Source organism: Anolis carolinensis, chromosome 1 (genome assembly GCF_035594765.1).
Source record: "Anolis carolinensis isolate JA03-04 chromosome 1, rAnoCar3.1.pri, whole genome shotgun sequence".
Classification (NCBI taxonomy): Eukaryota; Metazoa; Chordata; class Lepidosauria; order Squamata; family Dactyloidae; genus Anolis; species Anolis carolinensis.
This window is the reverse complement of record NC_085841.1, coordinates 3,107,022-3,125,336: the sequence shown is the minus strand read 5'-3', so window position 1 is coordinate 3,125,336 and position 18,315 is coordinate 3,107,022. Positions and strand designations below refer to the sequence as shown.

At 40.3% G+C, this 18,315-nt stretch overlaps 1 protein-coding gene across 5 annotated transcripts in view; it reads right to left on the bottom strand.

The window, feature by feature from the left end:
• Nucleotides 1-18,315, bottom strand: part of ptk2b (protein tyrosine kinase 2 beta) — a 134,856-nt gene that overhangs the window by 7,631 nt on the left and 108,910 nt on the right. For 2 of the 5 annotated variants that reach the window (XM_062969272.1, XM_062969277.1), the window contains exons 19-28: nucleotides 17,257-17,357; nucleotides 16,885-16,974; nucleotides 13,211-13,415; nucleotides 10,178-10,286; nucleotides 7,783-7,848; nucleotides 5,960-6,085; nucleotides 4,445-4,591; nucleotides 2,861-2,893; nucleotides 2,113-2,140; nucleotides 1,322-1,377 (exon numbers count right to left, since the gene is read on the bottom strand). In XM_062969272.1, coding sequence (XP_062825342.1) covers nucleotides 1,322-1,377; nucleotides 2,113-2,140; nucleotides 2,861-2,893; nucleotides 4,445-4,591; nucleotides 5,960-6,085; nucleotides 7,783-7,848; nucleotides 10,178-10,286; nucleotides 13,211-13,415; nucleotides 16,885-16,974; nucleotides 17,257-17,357 — 961 coding nt within the window. The remainder of the gene's footprint in view (nucleotides 1-1,321; nucleotides 1,378-2,112; nucleotides 2,141-2,860; nucleotides 2,894-4,444; nucleotides 4,592-5,959; nucleotides 6,086-7,782; nucleotides 7,849-10,177; nucleotides 10,287-13,210; nucleotides 13,416-16,884; nucleotides 16,975-17,256; nucleotides 17,358-18,315) is intronic. The other 3 variants (XM_062969280.1, XM_062969288.1, XM_062969286.1) reach the window with 3 other exon arrangements.

The following is an 18,315-nucleotide window of genomic DNA, read 5'->3' as shown; positions in this document are numbered from 1 at the left end:
CAGCTGTTAAGATTTCTGGGAGTTGAAGGCCAAAACATCTGGGAAAACCAGTCGTAATCGACCATATTGTATTGACCACACCATCTCTGGGACCCACAATTGACCATATTATCTCTGGTACTTATCAGTGAATCCATTTCACCATTAAGGAAGAGTAATCGACTATATAATCCCTGGAACTTACCAGTGAACTCTTTCCAGCAAGGAGTAAATCCACTTTGTTATCATTTATCCGAGCAATTTATACTGCATTTTATTTACTCTGAATGATTTCACCTTGAACAATACTACTTCAGATCTTGAGAATATTATCAAGACTACTATTGGACTTTTTCGATAGTAAACAAATATATGAGTTTATACTGGATTTAAGACTAAAGACTGAATTAGCTTTAATCCGAATTCAAACCCGATGTGATGTTAACACTATTCCTTATAATTATACTGTATATATATACATATATAGATAGATAGATGATAGATAGATAGACTGAGGATTGAATAAATCCACTTGGACACTATATATACAGGTTACCTATACTGTATTATACTTTGTTTGTATTGATACCATAATTAGGTTTAAGATTATTATTTGGATTAACGACAGGAACGGGGTTACGGTCAATTAGCGGGTTAATTTAAACCCAATCCAGACCCGAGATGGTTTAAAACAGTAGTTATTCATCTATACAGTATTTCATATATAAGTTGATGTTACAATCGCAACATACAAGGGATTATATTATATTAGAAGTGTATAACAACAACATAATTTACTTTGTATTATATTATATACCATACTTTGCCTTTTTTTGCAAAACATCTGGGGACCTACAGGTAGAGAACCACTGGTCTAGATCGAGGGAAGTCCCCCTCTCTTCTGCTTTGGTCAGGCCTCAGACAGAGGTTAAATGGCCATCTGTCAGGAGTGCTTGAATTGTGCGTTCCTGCCTGGTAGAAGGGGGTTGGTCTAGATCAGGCATGGGCAAACTTCAGCCCTCCAGGTGTTTTGGACTTCAACTCCCACCATTCCTAACATCAAATGCTAATCACCTTGATTAGCATTTGATGGCCCTGTGGCCTCAAGGCCTGCCTGCTTCCTGCCTAGGGGCATCCTTTATTGGGAGGTGTTAGCTGGCCCTGATAGTTTCTTTTCTGGAATTCCCGTCTTCTGAGTGTTGCTGTTTATTTATTGTCTCAGAGATCTTCCTGCTTTTCCTATTTTGAATGAGGTTAGGGTTCGGGTTAGGTTTAGGTTTAGGGTTAGGGTTAGCTTCAAACTGGTAAGAGAACGAGTATAATCATACGGTGGGGTACATACCTGCGGAACAAACCTGGGTGGCTTTTTGGGGGGTCCGGTAAACTCAGCTAAGCCGTCAATAAAAGGAAATAGAAAAGTATCATCATCATCATCATCATTTGTTAAATTTCAATATCTGTACCAATCCTACAGCCATCTCTTTATCACCCATTAGCTGATATATTACCATGAAGAGTACAGCAGCATGAAGATATGACCCTACAAATAGAAGTTCTTCTCCCACAATGCAGTGTCTCCTTATTCCTCCCCAAATTTCAGACATTGCAAAGAGGGAGACTTTGAAAATCCTTTATACCACATTCTTCCTTTTTCTTTGGTCCCTTTGCCTGAAGTTTTAAGCTCCTACTCCAATGTTAGAAATTGTAGGAAAATTTCACAGGAGTCAACTTCTTATTTGAGAGGAGGAAATGCTCTAATTTCCTCTCTATCTCATTTCGTTCAAAAATTCTACCCTATAAAACTGTATTGAAGCTTAGCAAAGGTCAGAGTCCATTTGAATCCAGCTTGGAATCCACTCCGTGTTTTCACTAAAGCTTCAGGCGAATCTCTTTGGGAGGCAGGAGTTCAGCACCTTAGAACAGACAGCTCCATTAGGGCCAAAGTAAAATACGGAGTGGATTCCACTAAAATCTGGAGTGGATTCACAAACGTGGGAGCCATTGCAGTGTAGCTTTCAATGAAGGAGACGTCTGCCTCTCTTAGGTGCAAAATATTTAGAATACTTGAGTGATGGAAGCACAGCACAAAAGGTATTTTGAGGTGAAGGCAAGGAGTTTGGGGTTGATACTCACTGTAGCCTGTCTCCTTTTCAGGAAGTTTCTGAAAAGTAAAAAAGAAGATGATGAATTTGGCATAATCCCATGGCTGTCATGCTCAAACGTAAAGCTCAAAAGAGTAAGTTGGGTGGGGGGATTTCCCCAGCAAGCATGCAGAAAGCTTTGAAGCCTTAGTTAGAAAACTGAAGAATTAGAATGAAAAGGAGTTAGCCAGCTTTGAAATGCAAACAGAAAGTCAAGGATGCAATCCCAGATACCTATCAAAATGGCCAAGAGTTGTAAAGCTTGTAGACTTGCCAAGGCTCCTTTATTTATAAGGGACTAGCTTTGCCCGGCCACGCGTTGCTGTGGCTTATGGAAATCCTTTGTTGGCCAGGTGGAACAGCAGTGAATAGCCTTGCAGTCTCAAAGCCTGGCCGTTTTCTGGAGTAGCTGGAGTTGTTTATTGTATGAACGTAGAGGCATTGATGAGGGGTTGTGCTGCCAAGTTTAGTGTTTCTGGGATGTGTAGTTTTGTTGTTTTGTCCTAGGCCGAAATTTCATTACCCTTTTATATATATAGAAATCCCTATTAGAGGGTCAAGACCTCAGCTGAGCATTCAGCATTCTGAAGTAGTATAAGTAGTAGTTGTTATATTTGTTATTGCTTTTGTCGTTTTTCCAATTTTTAGGAAAGAAAGAAAAGTTAAAGCTTTAGAAGAGGGAGCAGAGAGCAGATTTCAGGGCATCTGCAGCAAAGCAAGATCTCTTTGGAGAGACTTACTGGGGGTTCGCCGTCCGGAAAACCCATGGGATCCTATGGTCAGAAAGAGGGGCAAACTATCAGCAGGACAAATTAACTCATAATTAATGATGCCATGAACCGGCAAGACTGACTTCCAATCCATCATCATCACCATCAACAACATCATAGGCTATCCCTCATGGCCGAGTATGATTGCCTTCCAAGTTTGCATCCGATCACTGCTGTCTAAATTTGCAGGTCTACAATTGGGCTGCATCCGCACAATCAAATCAATGCGCTTGGGTACCACTTTAGCTGCCTGGGCTCAATGCTATGGAATCCAGGGAGTTGTAGTTTTGCAAGGCCTTCAGCTTTCTCTGCCAAATAGCACAGGTGCCTCTTCAATTCCCAGGATCCCACAGCACTGACCTCTGAATACGGTCAAGGATACCAACACCACTTTCCCTAACTGCAATTAGACCAGGCTGCAAATGAGTGGTGCTGAACTGCATTAATTCTACAGTGTGGAACCAACACATTCTGTTGAAACTACTGCACTGTGACCATTCATTAAACTTTTTGACATTATGCATGATGGGTAAATTTTGAAGCAAAAATAATAATTTAGGTAGAATATTCATCTTTATAGGTATTTTCTTCCCAATAATGAAAGGTTTAAGTAGCTCCATTTGGTTAAGTCCATTTTCACTTCTTTCCACAGTTTCTCATAATTATTTGTTAATAATTGTGAATTCTTTGCAGTAACTCAGATTCCTAGGTATTTTATTTTTGAGGTTATTTGTATTTCAGTCTTTTCATTTAGTTCTTCTTGCTTTTTTCTTTCTATATTTTTGGTAAGGATCATCGTTTTCCTCCTATTTAATTTGAAACCTGCCACTCTCCCGAATTCCTCTATTTTTTTTAGCCAGTTATCTATGTTTTCTTTTGGGTCTTCTATAATTCCTATAACATCGTCCGCAAATGCACGTATTTTGTATTCTTGTTTCCCAATCCTTGTACTCTTAATTTTATTATCTTCCCTTATACTTTTTATCAGGATCTCTAGGGCCATTAAAACATTAATGGGGCTAAAGGACAGCCCTGTCAGGTGCCCTTTCCAATAGTAATTTTGTCTGATTTTTGGCCATTGATGATAATTCTTGCAAACTGTTTTTCATAAATTGCATTAATTGCATTATTGAAATGAAAGCCCATGTCAAGTTCCTGAATTAGTAATTTGAAAAAATCCCAATTGAGATTATCAAAGGCTTTCTCTGCATCTATTGCTAGTAAAGCCCATTCATTTTGGTTATTCATGTCATAATATTCAATTAAATCAAGAATTGTTTTAATATTATCTTTTAAATTTCTATTTGGGAGGAAGCCTGTCTGTTCTTCCCCGATCCAATCTTGCAAAAAGGCTTTCAATCTTGATGCCATAATAGTCGCAAAAATTTTATAGTCTGAGAAATCCTACAAGTTGCATAAACTTTGTAATGTGCTGTGTTGAGTCCGACACAAGTTCCTTGAGGATTCAGGGAACCTCAAATTTGACCCTGTTGAAGGAATCTGTGGATTCCTAATAGTCGTCCAAACTACGTATTTTTGGGGAGCCCCACTCACCAGGGCTTTGTCCTCCTGCCGCAGCCACTGGTAGTCCTCCACCATCTGCCTCTGCTGCTTGTCAATCAGCTGCTTCATCTTGACCCGCTCCGTCTCCCACAGCTTCTGCGCTTCCTCACGGCTGCTGGGACGCAGGAAGTCCTCCTCCTTCAGGACCGGAAAAAAAACATACAATCAGAAAATCCTAGAACTGGAAGAAACCCCAGCGCCATCTAATCCAACCCTTTTCTTCCATGCAGTAGTAGCCCAACCAAAGCATTCCCAACAGATGGCCATCTGGCCTCTGTTTCAAAGCCTCCAAAGAAGACGCTTCCAGAGGATTCCAAGGTAGAGAGTTTTACAGTGCTGATGCAACTTTGGAGATGGGGATGGGACCCAGATCTAAATGCAAAAATTATGTGATGTATACAAAACATCTTGTCCAAGGATCTCTAGTTTGGGACCTCCCCAGACAACAAATCCCAAGGCTGCATAGGATGCTGCCATGGCAGTTAAAATACATTTGATTATCCACATTCTCATGTACAGTCCATCACTTGTGGACTCAATGCATCCAACTCACATAGAGAAAGGTCAATAAAAATTGTTGGGAATCATCCTGGACTACTCAAGTCTAAATGTAGTTAGATAGATGATAGAGTTAGATCGAGGGAATCCTTTCCTGTTTCCAAAGCATGCCTAGATAGGCTTTACTGTGTTTCACTCTATCCTGTTTACGTCACATCCCTTACTTTGAAGTTAGTGGAAATGTGAATCTCCAGGGACACTAACTTCCCATTGGTCAGAATGTCTTTTATGGCCCCAATAAACAGGACCATGAGGTCGGAACCATTTTGGTTCAGTCTCTTCTCCCTTTGTTCTTCTAGCTAACAAGAAGCATCTCGCCATCTCTCCTGGCAAGATGTAACTATTTAGATGTTTGTTATTTTTCCTTAGAAATCAGTCTAGAGTAGCCTAGACAGCTCCCAAGCCTTTCTATCCACAATGGAGTTCTTTTTACCTGAATAAATACTTTTTGAACTTTTATTGAGACTCTGCAGTCCTTTTGCAATCCTAAATGAACAAAGGCTTCTCTTGCTCGCCCCGTGTATGTAACTGTTGCATTTAAAAGCTTTGCTTTTGCTACTCTGCTGATTTTGGTGGAATCTCCCCCAGAGAGGGTTAAATTGAGTCTAACCACTCAAAGATGATGTGATGTATATGAAACATCTTGTCCAGGGATCTCTAGTTTGGGACCTCCCCAGACGACAAATCCCAAGGCTGCATAGGGTGCTGCCATGGCAATTAAAATACATTTGATTATCCACATTCTCATGTATAGTCCATCACTTGTGGACTCAATGCATCCAACTCACATAGAGAAAGGTCAATAAAAATATCCTATTGGAAAAACTGGATTTAAGAGCAGACTGGCTAAGTTGGAGCTGGGCAAAGGGAGCAGCAGCAGCTGTTAAGAACCATAGAAGCAAATTGTAGGGGCAACATTGGCAAAAGCACAAACGATTCCTTTCTTACCCTCATGCTGTGGCGCTTGAAGACGTTGTGCCGGTTGAGGGGCGGGGTGTGCAGGGAGTTGGCGGGATTCGGGTACTCAATGGGGCTGGTGAGCGTCGGTGAACTGGCACACAGGCCCTCGGGCACCTGGGGAGGCGAAGCAAAGGGCAGCAGGCGGCACAGGACAACAGGCACAACAGCAGCAACACCAGACACAACAACAGAGACGCAACAATTAGAGACTCACAGCGTAGGAACGGAGACGTCAACTTGGAGCAGAACCTTGTTCCATGGGTCAGATATATACTGACCTCTTGGATGTTGGGTGGGCCTGAGTTCAGTTCCATGCAGCATTTGGCTTATAATACAGTGCGATAACACCACAACACTATTGCACCATGTTGACTTCAGCCCCATCTACATTGACATATAATTCAGTGTTTGAATCCAGATTGCACTACGTTACGCAATTTTTGTTCCTAGGTTATAAATGCCATTTCCTAATTGGTTCTGGAGCCCCCAGTAGCGCAGTGTGTTAAAGTGCTGAGCTGCTGAACTTGCTGACCGAAAGATCACAAGTTTGAATCCGGGAGGCGGCATGAGCACCTGCTGTTACATCCAGCTTTTGCCAACTTAGCAGTTCGAAAACATGCCAATGTGAGTAGATCAATAGGTACTGCTCTGATGGGAAGGTAACAGTGCTCCATGCAGTCATGCCAATGGCCACATGACCTAGGAGGTGTCTGCGGACAACACCGGTTCTTCGGCTTAGAAATGAAGATGAGCACCAACCCCCAGAGTCGGACACGACTGGACTTAATGTCAGGGGAAACCTTTACCTTTTTACCTAATTGGTTCTATCATAAAAACACAGAAAAAGTTTATTAATATGGCGTGTTGTGTGGTTTCTAGGCTGTATGGCTGTGTTCTAGCAGCATTTTCTCCTGACGTTTCACCTGTATCTGTGGCTGGCATCCTCAGAGTTTATTAAACTGCAAAAACTTTGTTTTTGTGGGACATTCGGCTGTAGCACATTTTGCCCTATTGTTTCCATGAATATCTCATAGTCTCAACCAATTCGACATAGTTTGTGGCAGCCATAAAAACAAAGCTTCTGGAGTAGAAGCTGCACGATGGAGTATGTACTGCACGATTAAACAGGGAATAATATTTTCAGACCAGGAACAGATTTTTTTGTGTTGACATGATTGTGGTGGTTATGTGGAAAAGTGAATAGTGGTAGTTAAAGAGCACATTCTAAGGATTATTTCTGCATTTGATTTCTTAAAATATTCCCATACAAACCCAAGTAACAAAGGTGGAGGCATTACTTTTCATTCAACCCTCGTATAACGTATATGTGTGTCATTGTAAGGAACGTAAATCCATGTGTATTACTTGCCAAATGCATGTGGGGTTTTTTTCACAAAACACTTGTTGCAAAAAAAAAAGTCATATTTGCCTTCTGCATTTCTTTTTTTAAGCAATGCATTTATTCTGTGCAATTCTTCGCCTTGTGAAAATTCAGTGTGAACAGATTCTCGAGGAAAGAATTTGCTAGCCATAAATGGAAAACTTTGACTGGTGCTTGACTGAAGACATCTCGGCTTTGGCTGCTGGAAAAATCCTGAGAAGCGTGAAGCGGCTGCGACGAATTCAGCAGAGAAAGGGGGAAAGGCAAAGTCGAAGAACTCGAAAGAAACAAACACGCAACAGGAATGTGAGTCTGGCCGACATGACACCAAAAAATGGCACCCGCGAAGGGACTACAACTCTTTCTTCAAGTAATAAGGTACCAAACGGAGCATCAACACGCTGAAATATGGGAGCCGTTTAGATCTTACCTGGAACTGGAGTTTGGGGGCCAAGAGGTTGGTCTGTGGCGGTGGCTTGTACTTCGGTCGGCTGGGCTGCAAAAGACAACCGAGACAATTATGCTAGAGAAAGAAATCGTTTGGTGCTAACAAGATATATGTTGGGTTGTTGTGTGTTTTCTGGGCTATATAGCCATGTTTCAGAAGCATTCTCTACTGATGTTTCACCCACATCTATGGCAGGCATCCTCAGTGGCTGTGAAGTATACTGGGCTCTCCAGGCCAATGGAGACTCCACAACAGACACCAGAAGAGTGGTAAGGCCAAGAACAAGCCATGAGGGTAAAGACAAAGATCCACCCAGAGGAAAGGTGTTCTTACCAGACATCAAGGGAACCACTGACTGCATAGAGAAGCTGATGAAGAAACACAATCTACAAACTATCTACAGACCCACCAAGAAAATCCAATAAATACAAGATGGATCCTCTCACCTCTGCAGGAGTCTACCGTACACCATGCAGCTGTGGACAAGTCTACAAAGGGACCACCAAATGCAGCAGCATGGCCCAGACACGAGTCAAAGAACATGAAAGGCACTGCAGACTCACTCAACCAGAGAAGTCAGCCAGAGCAGAGCACTTGAGGAACCAACCTGGACAAAGCATATTATTTGAGGACACAGAAATGTTGGACCACTCCAACAACTATCATGTCAGAATACGCAGAGAAATCATTGAAATCCACAAGCATGTGGACAACTTCAACAGAAAGGAAGAAACTATGAAAATGAACAAAATCTGGCTCCCAGTATTCAAAAACTCTAAAATCAGAACAATAAATAAGGAACAACACTCTGAAAACAGAGGAATTACAGACATGAATCAATCAGAGGCAGCTAACACCTCTGAACAAAAGTTTTCCCCAGGAAGGAAGAAGCCAGGACAGGAATCTGGCAAGGCCATTAATGCTAATCAAGGTGATTAATTACAATATTCACACTGGCCTCCAACAGACAAGAGTTCCTTCTCCCAGCCTGGACCTTCCACAGGTATATAAACCTTCATTGCTTAGTTTTTTCCAAAAACCTCTAAGGATGCTTGCCATAGATGTGGGCAAAACGTCAGGAGAGAATGCTTCTGGAACATAGCCATACAGCCATGTTCCAGTTTAATACTTTTTGTTTAAAAAAAGGTTTAATACTTTTTGTTTAAAAAGTATTCATGACACTTTCTATGAAATGGGAGTCTTCAGTGCTATTTTAGCCCAAGGAGTTTGCAAGACCACCTCTGAGTCGTCCTTGCCTAAGAAAATCCTATGAAATTCATGAAGACATCATAAACTCACATGCATTTTGAAGGCAGAGATACATACATACATACATACAAGCTAGAATGGAATGGTCCTGTAATCATCATCATCATCATCATCATCTTTATTTAACTTTGGAAAAATCACATTTATGGTTATCAATGACCAAACATGACCACCTTTAAACCAGGCACAGGCCAAACAGAAAAGTTTCAGATGTGTGGCAAATTAGGATGGTGCAAAATAATGTCTGTAGATGTGCTTTGATGCAAGCAGCCGTTTAGGGGAAAAAATCACCAATTTTGTTTTCTGCTTCTCCTGCTGGAATAAATGCAAACAATGCAAACCATGTCTACACTTTGAACTCTGTAAATGTAACTTTAGGATGAAAGAGGAAAGGAGGAGCAGGAGAGAGACAAATGAGGACCTTTTGAAAGAAGATGGGAAACATAGGAAGAGAAAGGATCCCGCAGTTGGAGCACATTGAAAATGAGAGAGTTGCTATCCTGAGCTGGAATTACAGCAGAGCCACTACCTATAAAAGTGAAAGTAAGTTTTTCTTGTAAATTTCCTTAAAATTTATTTCATGCTACTGGGTGCTGGTAACAGCAAATCTATTACGTTGTCTCCTTATAATACAGTTTGTAAAAATCTTCGGAAGACTATACAAGAAGCAACTAAACCTGAAGAAGGGACACCCATCCTGAAACAAGGACATAGAATACCCCGGGAACCCTTGTTGTTTTTGTTTTTGCTTTCTTTGAACGCACATTCTGAGGACTCTTTCTTGCTTGGGACTTTGATAATTTGTTTAAAGGGTAAAACCCTCATTCATAAAGATCATCAATTGTGATACTTTTTCAACCAAGCTTCAAGACTTACATCTGCATGAAACAACACTGAATATTAAGTGTTAACCTCAGTTCATGAACTCTTTCATTTGTTACTTTGGAAATATATAAACATGAATGCTATGTTTGCTATAATGCTGTGAAATAGTTTATATTTGTTTAAATCTTATGTGCCTTTGGTTATTATACGTTTGCTACTTTGTTTCTATTATATACTGTGTGTAATAGGACAACCTTTCTTTACACATCTGCATTGCTCTCACCTTTGGAGGAGGGTCTTGGAAAGAGGGGGGCTCCATGATTTTGGGGGGGCGGTGGCGGTTATTCCTCTCTTGTTCCCGGGCCACCTCTTTCTCTATTTGGTAAATGTCGCTGCAAACAAGAAGGGAGAAACAAAGGGATTCAGGGGTCTATTTCAAGGCTCCATCCATTGCCTAGGGTGCATCTACGCTGTAAAATCAATGCACTAATAATCATAAATTCTGAAAAAGTTAAACCTCTACAAACCAAGATTTTATTGTATATTCTACATGTAAATAATCAGAACAATGCAAAAAAAAAAAAGACATACAGTAGAGTCTCACTTATCCAATACTCGCTTATCCAACATTCTGGATTATCCAACGCATTTTTGTAGTCAGTGTTTTCAATACATCGTGATATTTTGGTGCTAAATTAGTAAATACAGTAATTACTACATAGCATTAATGAGTAATGAACTACTTTTTCTGTCAAATTTGTTGTATAACATGATGTTTTGGTGCTTAATTTGTAAAATCATTACCAGTTTTGATGTTTCATAGGCTTCTCCTTAATCCCTCCTTATTATCCAACATATTAGCTTATCCAACGTTCTGCCGGCCCGAAATCAAAAGTTATTATGAAGCAAACCAATTGAGACATGTGGTAGAAGGGATGCTAAACAAAGTAGAAATAAACTGGATGGAAATAATTACTAAAGATATAGAAATGAGATTAGAAAATATATTTTTTAAGGAATATTCAAAAAAGGAAATCAACCAAATGGGAAATGTATCATTTAAAAACATATTAACAATATGGAATAAATATAAAAGCCACCTCATTAAAGAGAACTCTAAAATAATGCCAGTGATAATGGAGAAGAAATTTCCTAAAAACTTAAAAAAACGTGATGGATAAGGAATTGAAAAGGAAGAAATTAGACAAAATTGGAAGTTGGAGGGAACAAATAAAGGAGGAAAACAACATAAAGGGAATCCTAGGTGATTTAAATATATCATGGCTTCATTGGGTCCAATTAGATCAATGGTTCCAAAATTGGCAAAGAAAGAGCTGGGAGGAAAGAGAACCAACAAAATTTGAAAATATAGTATTAAAAGAACAGACTAAAGAGGGAAATGAATATCCGAAAGGGATAACCAGTATGATATATAAAATATTAATAGAGATTAAAGGTGGGAGGAAAGGGATATTAACAAGGGAAATATGGGAGGAAGAACTGGGAATAAAAGTAGGAGAAAGAAATTGGGAAAAATTATGGAAAGCAAGGCACCTCAAAAATTTATCAATTAGAATAAAAGAAAACTACTACAAGATAGGGTTGTTGTATGTCTTTCGGGCTGTGCGGCCATGTTCCAGAAGCATTCTCTCCTGACGTTTCGCCCACATCTATGGCAGGCATCCTCTGAGGATGCCTGCCATAGATGTGGGCGAAACGTCAGGAGAGAATGCTTCTGGAACATGGCCACACAGCCCGAAAGACATACAACAACCCTGTGATCCCGGCCATGAAAGCCTTCGACAACACATACTACAAGATAGTATGGAAGTGGTATTTGACCCCAATAAAGATACATAATATGGATAAGAGTTGTTCAGAAAAATGTTGGAGGGGTTGTCAAGAAAGGGAGACATATATTCATATGTGGTGGGAATGTAAGTATGTACAGAGGTTTTGGGGAAAGGTCATAGTAGAAATAGAGAGTATCATGAAGAAAAAAATCAATATAAACCCAGCGACTATACTATTACAGTAGAGTCTCACTAATTCAAGCCTCGCTTATCCAAGCCTCTGGATAATCCAAGCCATTTTTGTAGTCAATGTTTCCAATATATCGTGATATTTTGGTGCTAAATTCATAAATACAGTAATTACAACATAACATTACTGCGTATTGAACTACTTTTTCTGTCAAATTTGTTGTATAACATGAAGTTTTGGTGCTTAATTTGTAAAATCATAACCTAATTTGATGTTTAATAGGCTTTGCCTTGATCAATCCTTATAATCCAAGATATTCGCTTATCCAAGCTTCTGCCGGCCCTTTTAGCTTGGATTAGTGAGACTCTACTGTATCTATTTATAATACAGAGGAATGGAAAGAAAATGAAAAGAATTTGGTAACAATGTTGCTAACAGCTGCAAGGTTATTAATAGCAAGAAATTGGAAAGGGGAGGTGGAAATTAAAATAGAAGACTGGTACAAGGAAGTTTGGAAATTAGCAATAAATGGTAAGTTAACATGCAATTTAAATGTCAAAAAAGGCCTAAGGAAGAAAAATGATTTTGAAAGCATATGGAAGAAATTTATTGAAGAGACATTAAGGAGAGAAGATGGGAATCAACCCCCACCAGAAGAGATGAGATTCTGGTTGGACTATAAAGAAATGGACTCTGGTGATGGGGAACACAACGGGTAGAACACTGGGGAAGGAAAAGACTTAATTATATGAATTGTAAAGCTTTTTCTTTTCTTTGTAACAAATTAATAGTAATGTAATAAAAATATTCAAGAAAAAAACAAAAAAAAAACGTTCTGCCGGCTCGTTGATGTTGGATAAGTGAGACTCTACTGTAATTAATTCAGGTTGCAGAATTCCTATTGTGCTTTCCTCTCTTAAGACGAGGCTCAGGTCCTCAGGCCTGACAACTCAGTAAACTCTGCAACAAGAATGCCCAAAATGGCATATCATATTTCTCCAGTTTTAAGATGATTCTTAACCTAATTTCAACACCACCAACAGAAGACAGCTAGATAGATCAGATTGTAGGTGCTATATGTATGTGTGTGTGTATGAAAAGCACCTGCAATCCTAAAATGCACCCATTTTTAGAGATGTTTACATGGAGGAAAAAGTGCATCTGAGTCCCTGAATATAATGCATGATCCAAATTATGCTGAAGAGGATGCAAAACATCGGGAGACTGGACCTCTATGTGGCTCTTGGGTTCAGAGAGACTGACCCTTTGAGAGGAGGTCTTGACCTGGATTAAGATGGATAATAGGATGGGCACTGCTGGGGTCCGCACTGACCTGAGGCTGCAGACCAGCTCCTTGAACTTGGGCCTGTCGCTGGGGTCGTAGTCCCAGCAGCGGGTCATCAGGGCGTAGAGGAGCGGGGGGCAAGCGTCCGGCTTGGGCAGGCGGTCTCCCTTCTCCAGAACCCCAATCACATCCTTGTTCTCCAGCCAGAAAAAGGGCTGCTTGCCGAAGCTGAGGATTTCCCACATGCAGACCGCTGGTGGAATGGATGGGAGAAGGAAAAAGAGAGAGAGAACATGCAAAAAAAATATGGGGAGTTATTTCTTAGTAGTAGTAGTAATAGTAAACTTTTATTACGGTCAATGACCAGCTCGTAACGGGGGTACCCAGTTCTGTACATCCATGTTAGACTTCATTAATAATAATAAAATTATAATAAAAAATTTTTAAAAAACTATTATAAAATTGAATTATTTACCAATCTAAAATCTAGGCTAAAGACCACATACAAGTAACTATTGAAGCTCAACTAATCCCATAGGATCCTCTGGGGCAGTCTCAAGGGAGGGAGTGGGGATGACACCGGGGGGAGGGGGGAAGTAACCATAACTGTAAATAACAGTCTAGAACTATAATTATCAGTCTATTTCTGATTCCCCATCTATACTCTGTAGAAGATGCTTAAGTCTTTTGGCTCTCAATCATCTTCTGCCGAATTTTAATTGCAGCCGTACAGAACTTGGCAACGTTGTATGTCACAGCCGAGATTGTATCTGAGAGCAGTAAGGTTACATAAAATTGTCCAGAGCGTCCTGGGTATTTAGTTGTCCATGGCGTAATGAGACGCAAATGAATGTCTCTATAAAACAGGCACTGCAGAAGCACATGTTCTGTTGTTTCTATGTGACCTGAGTCACAGGGACATAGCCTCTCAGAGTATGGGGTCTTCTGGTAATGACCTTCCAGTACTGCAGATGGAAGCACATGGCATCGAGCTAAGGTGAAGGCTCTTCGATGGTTGGCGACCTCCAACATAGTGAAATATTCCATAGGGGAGGTAGAGCCCCTACTGTCTCCACTGGTGATAAAGGATGGGGCATTAGAGTTATTTCTTTTCTTTCATCTTTTTGCAATCCAGTCTGCAGGAATCTTCAGGAGTCTACCGGATACCATGCAGCTGTGGACAAGTCTACATAGGAACCACCAAACGCAGCCTTGCCCAAACAAGAGTCAAAGAACATGAAAGGCACTGCAGACTAATTCAACCAGAGAAATCAGCCATAGTAGAGCATTTGATGAACCAACCTGGACACAGGATATTATTTCAGAATACAGAAATGCTTGACCACTCCAACAACCACCATGTCAGACTACACAGAGAAGCCATTGAAATCCACAAGAAGCATGTGGACAACTTCAACAGAAAGGAGGAAACCATGAAAATGAACAAAATCTGGCTACCAGTATTAAAAAACTCAAAAATCAAAACAGTAGATGGGAAACAACACTCTGAGGACAGAGGAGCCCCAAGGACGGCTAATGACTGAACAAAGGATGCCCCTCAGGCAAGAGACAAAACCTTTCCAATGTTAATTAGGGTGATTAACTGAAACATTAATACTAGCTTCCAACTGACAAAAGACTCTTGTCACACCCTGGACTCTCCACAGATATATATATATTTTCCTTTCCTTGCCTAGTTTATGCATGCCTCACAACCAACCTCTGAGGATGCCTGCCATAGATGTGGGCGAAACGTCAGGAGAGAATACTTCTGGAACATGGCCACACAGCCCGAAAGACATGCAACAACCCTGTAATCCAGTCTTTCTCCTGATATTGGGACTCAAGGTGGCTAACCATGAATTCAATGTGGTGCAGATGAAAAAAACAAAAGTGGATTCAAATAGAAATCTAATTTTTTTTTAAAAAAAACAGCAATTAAACCATCTGTGATATTAAAACCACTAAACATTCAAACATAGACTTCAGAAGCACCCCAAAAGTCTCACTTTGCCCTCTACAGTCCCTCTCAAAATGTCAATGAGATATAATTTGATAATCTTCCAGTCCTTTGCGGTTTGGTTCTTTTCTAATTCTGCTGAATATTGTTATATTACTGTACCTCTCCCAGTAATTATTTGTTTCGTCTTCTTCTAAAATACTTTTCTACCTTATCCCAGGTTGTTTGTTTTATAGGGTTACCCGAGTTCTTTTTAATCAAAACAGTCAATTTGTCCATGTTCTTACTGTCCATCAATTTAATTCTCCATTATTATTTTATTATTTTATTTTTTAATTTTTCCCCACTATTTTTTAATGTTTTTCTTTTTATATATTTTTCCCCTCTTTTTTATAGTTCTCTCTCCTCCCTTTTTCATTATCTCTGCTTTTCTCTCTCTTTTTTTCCTTCACTTTCTCTTCAATAATAGTTCTCACTCTTTCGATGTATTCTATTTCTATATATGTTAATAAAAATTATTTTAAAAAGAGATATAATTTGATAATAATAGTAATAGGATAAAGGTAAAGGTTTCCCCATGACATTATTATCCAGTTGCGTCTGACTCTGCGGGTTGGTGCTCATCTCCATTTCTAAGTTGAAGAGCCGGCGTTGTCTATAGACACCTCCACGGTCATGTGGCCACTGGCATGACTACATGGAGCGTTGTTCCCTTCCCACCGGAGCGGTACCTATTGATTTACTCACATTTACATGTTTTTGAACTGCTAGGTTGGAAGAAGCTGGGGCTAACAGAAGGAGCTCACTCCAGCCTCCCAAATCAAACTGCTGACCCTTCAGTCAGGAAGTTAAGCAGCTCAGCGGTTTAACCTGCTGCGCTATCAGGGGCTCCAATAATAGCAATAGAGGATATTATATTATTATTTGATTAAATAATAACACTTTGTAACAAAATCTGAAACATTTTCTGTTCCTGGTTTGAAAGTGTTATTTCCTGTTTCATTGTGCAGTATTTAATTTGAAAGTACAGTAGAGTCTCACTTATCCAACACTCGCTTATCCAACGTTCTGGATTATCCAGCGCATTTTTGTAGTCAATGTTTTCAATACATCATGATATTTTGGTGCTAAATTCGTAAATACAGTAATTACTACGTAGCATTACTGCGTATTGAACTACTTTTTCTGTCAAATTTGTTGTATAACATGATGTTTTGGTGCTTACTTTGTAAAATCATAACCTAATTTGATGTTTAATAGGCTTTTCCTTAATCCCTCCTTATTATCCAAGTTATTCACTTATCCAAGCTTCTGCCATCCCGTTTAGCTTGGATAAGTGAGACTCTACTGTAGCTGGTTCTACTCCAAAAACTTTGTTTGTGTGGCTGTCACAAACTCTGTTGAATTGGTTGAGACACTATTAAGAGATATTCTTTAAAAGAAAACTATAGCAAAATGTGCTGTTGGATGTCTTTCTCGCAAACACAAATTTTGTGCAGTTTAAATCAACTTTATCCATATTTTTATGATAGACCCAATTAGGAAATGACATTTACAACCCAGGAGCAAAAACCCTGTTGCATTGTGTAATAAGAAAGAGAAGGAGAGAAGAGGAGGATATTACATTCTGTTGCCGTTTTGAGAAGGACTGCACAGGAAAAATACGGTTTCGAGGAGCTGTGACTGATGAAGGAATGAATTGTCTACTCGTGGGATAAAAGTAGTAGATAGAAATCTTGTTTCCTTCCAAACTACTACTCACCAAACATCCAGACATCGCTGGCTGATGTGAAGCGACGGAAGTTGATGGACTCCGGAGCCATCCACTTGATAGGGAGGCGAGTCACGGATGCTGGGGAAGAAGGGAGGAAGAAAGAAGCCAATGCAATTTTAGGCTGCATCAATAGGAGGATAGTGTCTAGATCAGGAATGGGCAAACTTTGGCCCTCCATGTGTTTTGGACTTCAACTCCCACAATTCCTAACAGCCGGTAGGCTGTTAGGAATTGTGGGAGTTGAAATCCAAAACACATGGAGGGCCAAAGTTTGCCCATGCCTGGTCTAGATCATGGGAAGTCATTTCCCCATTTCATCCATTCTAGACTTCTGGATCTCTTTCCCCGCTGCTTCCTTACCTTTGTAATACTCGTCATCCTCGATGTATCTGGAGAGGCCGAAATCCCCCAGTTTAACGCAGTCGGGAGAAGCCACCAGGACATTCCGGACCGCAATGTCCCTAAAAGTGAAGAAGTAAGATAGTCATTCCCATCCAGAGAGACATAGCAAGAAAATAAATGTTGCAAAGGAGCTGGTATGTTTTAGCAAAGGGCTTTTGGTGCAGCCAAGTCTTCCCTGTCTTTCCTTTAGAGGCAAATATGGAGATAAACCTACATGTCACCAGAATGTCCTATAAAGACCCCAAGGAAGGAGTGACAGGAATGCATTCTAACCATAGGCAGGAAGCAGACAGGCTCTGAAGCTGCAAGGCTATTCAATGATAATCAAGGTTGCAACATTTACACTTGCCTCCAACAGAGAAGAGTTATTTCTCCCACCCTGGACATACCACAGATATATAAACCCCACTTGCCTAGTTTCCAACAGACCTCACAACCTCTGAGGATGCCTGCCCCAGATGTGGGTGAAACATCAGGAGAGAATGCTTCTGGAACATGGCCATACAGCCTGGAAAACTCACAGAAACCCATAGCCTGTATTGTTTGCTGACTCTATCATTTGTGCCATGCTAGAAATGCTGCAAATGCAATATTATGTGCCTATAAATGTTGTGGTTCAGTCTGATGATGAAGAGGGATTTGGGTTTATGCAATGCTGATGAAGGCTCTGATCCTGGAAATGTTGAAGGCTCTGGCTCTGAATTGTCAGAGAGGCTGCAGGCTAGTGAGGAAACAGAAACTAATGATAAGGGTGACCTTTCACAGGATTTAGAACATCAACAAGTTCCAGGTGTCTCTGGCAGCGAGTCAGAGGAATCTTCCTTGGATAGAGATACAAGGTTAAGGTTAAAGGTTCATCGTCCCAGACGTTCCCTTAGAATCGCTGGCAAACGTGTGGGAACTCAAGGACGGAGAAATGCTTTTTTGGCTTGTGAACATGGGTAAATATGGGAGAGACAGAGAGAAATTTCAGATGAAGCAACGTTGATTTTTGGAAGTACATCTCCTGCCTTGTCT